Source organism: Physella acuta, unplaced genomic scaffold (assembly GCF_028476545.2).
Source record: "Physella acuta isolate Inbredline_101_S28 unplaced genomic scaffold, ASM2847654v3 ptg002747l, whole genome shotgun sequence".
In the NCBI taxonomy this organism is placed as follows: domain Eukaryota; kingdom Metazoa; phylum Mollusca; class Gastropoda; family Physidae; genus Physella; species Physella acuta.
The window spans coordinates 122-2,500 of record NW_026734173.1 but is presented as its reverse complement, the minus strand read 5'-3'; the positions used below and the strand labels follow the sequence as shown (position 1 = coordinate 2,500).

Below are 2,379 nucleotides of genomic sequence, written 5' to 3'. Positions count from 1 at the left end.
AATTTCGCCCACTTCCCTTCCACGATCATGCCCAATCCATCCCCATTTACAGACTTTCTTATCCTTGACAATTTTTGTATTGCTTTGTGGTTTGCCACAGGTCTTTTATATGAAAATTTCTCAGGCCTTCTTATCTTACAAATCTGTCGTAAACATTTGTTTGTTAACAAATGTAGCTGGCTGTGTTTTCCTGGGTAATCCTCCATGTCTGCAAGCCATAGAGCTATATTGCCCGAACATTTGTTTTGAAGCTTCTTGGAGTGACAGCAGAGGCGTAGCGACCCTTCCCGGCGCCCGGGGACAAACTTTTAATTTGGGCGCCCCCCCCCCCCCAATATATGTTTTATATTTATAATGCAAAAGTGCAGCTAAAATAAGCTTTTAATTTTTTTTCCAACCCATTTTGGCGCCCCCTAGGGTCGGCGCACTGGGACATATGTACCCCCCCCCCTCGCTACGCCTCTGAGTGACAGAGATGTAAAAATCCAAGTCGGGTATAGTGAGCTGAAGGCAAATCTTGCCATGTCGATACCACTTTTAATGTCTTCCATCCTTTCTTGCTGCTCATTATTCAGACCTACATAGTGAAGGATTAATTACTTTTATGGAACATGGACAAAAAAGCTTGATGATACGTTTCACACAGTGGCGTAGCGAGGTCGGGTGTCACCCGGTGCGGCACTTAATGGTGTCACCCCCCCCCCCCCCCAGAGGCATAGAGACCCCTTCCCAGGGACAAACTTTCAAATTTTCGATTTGCACCCCCCATCAAACTTTCGATTTGCACCCCGCCCCCCCTCGAGTTTTCGATTTGCACCCCCCCCTCAAACTTTCGATTTGCACCCCCCCCCCCTCGAGTTTTTCTCTATATATTTTCCTATTTTTTGCATTGGTGTCACCCCCCTAAATGGTGTCACCCGGTGCGCTCCGCACCCCCCCCCCCTCGCTACACCCCTGGTTTCACATTATACAGGATTTAACTAGGGTTGCCAGATACCTTTTCCGAAAATACTGGACACCTTTCCATCCTTCCCTTCTCAGGTGTGCCGCAAAGCAGAAGAAGGGGGGTAACAGAGTATTATTCATATACGTGTCCAGTATTTATATTTATTTTATCCTGGACAGTCTGCTCAAATACTGGACTGTCCAGTTCAAAACTGGACACCTGGCAACCCTAGATTTAACAGTTTCATAATCCCACCCTTAGACTAATTACCCAATGCTATTTAGGCGACATTACCCACTGACCCAAAAAGCCAATTTTAAGACTTAACCCCGCATCCCTCCCCCCCCCCCCTCCCCATGTCGGATGTGACGGCGTGGTTAGAGGATAGAGCGTAAGACTTCCAGTCCGAAAGTCTCGAGTTCAAATTCCAAGGTCGTCCCTGCATCCACTCAGCTCTGATGTGTACCTGGCTAAATTTAGGGAAAGAAAAAAAAAAAAGCTTGTCGTTTTTCTGACCATCCTATCACTTCATTTGTCTCTTCAGTTTTCGGAAGAGAAATTTCAAATAAGTTTATTAAAGCGTTCTGATATCTAACCCTATGCTTTACAAGATCTGTGTATGTAGTCTAAGTTTATGGTTGACTCAACAGCAATATCTTTTCATCTCTAAATTAGGACCCACCATACCTGGAAGCAAAGTTCGACTGTGTAGGGCTTCATATTACGAGGGAAGATGGATCTGTGTTCAGTGCGAAGAAAGACCGGAGAAAGTAAGGACTCACTATTCAGAATATATGTGTAAAGTAAAAAAAAAGATAACAAAAATTATAAAATTCGGAAGATCATCAAATATGTAATTAATTTATCGTATACTGAGTTGGCTTATACGAAAAGTATGAATTCGTTAGAGGGATCGAAATCGATGTTTTGAAAAAGTTTTTCCTTATTTTATGTGTGTCTGCGTGTATGTCTGTAAGGTTTTAACCATGAAAACTTGAGTAGCCTACTGTTTCGTTAACGTCGACGAAAATCCATAAAATATTTTTAAGATCCTTTACGTCAGTTTTTTTTTTCAACTTAACAGCAATTTCATGTACATGGAAGCGATGCCTTACATTATTATTGGTTTCTCAAATGCGCTAAATTAAATACCGTTTCAGTCAGAGTTTCTTCCAGACGTCTCTTCGAGGGGGGGAGAGGGGTGGGGAGGGGGGGGGGGGGAATTTACCGCCCCCCCCCCCCCCGAACGAAATGAAATTTATATAATTTATATAGAAAACATATACTTTTAACAGTGTCCGCCCCCCCCCCCCCCGAAGAAAATCTACCCCCCCCCCCCCGAAAATTTCAAGTCTGGAAGAAACACTGGTTTCAGTTAGGATGGTCAAATACTATATATAAACAAAGGTGTTGCGACATTGAGGCAGCACACA

The 2,379-nt window shown here is 43.6% G+C and overlaps 1 protein-coding gene across 1 annotated transcript in view; it reads left to right on the top strand.

Annotated features, from left to right (window-relative positions):
* The window catches only part of LOC131934165 (uncharacterized), a gene marked incomplete at its 3' end in the record, with an annotated part of 8,972 nt that extends 7,256 nt beyond the window's left edge, over positions 1-1,716 (top strand). Inside the window, 1 exon segment of the mRNA XM_059290479.1 lies at positions 1,622-1,716. Coding sequence (XP_059146462.1) covers positions 1,622-1,716 — 95 coding nt within the window.
* Between the last annotated feature and the right edge of the window lie 663 nt (positions 1,717-2,379).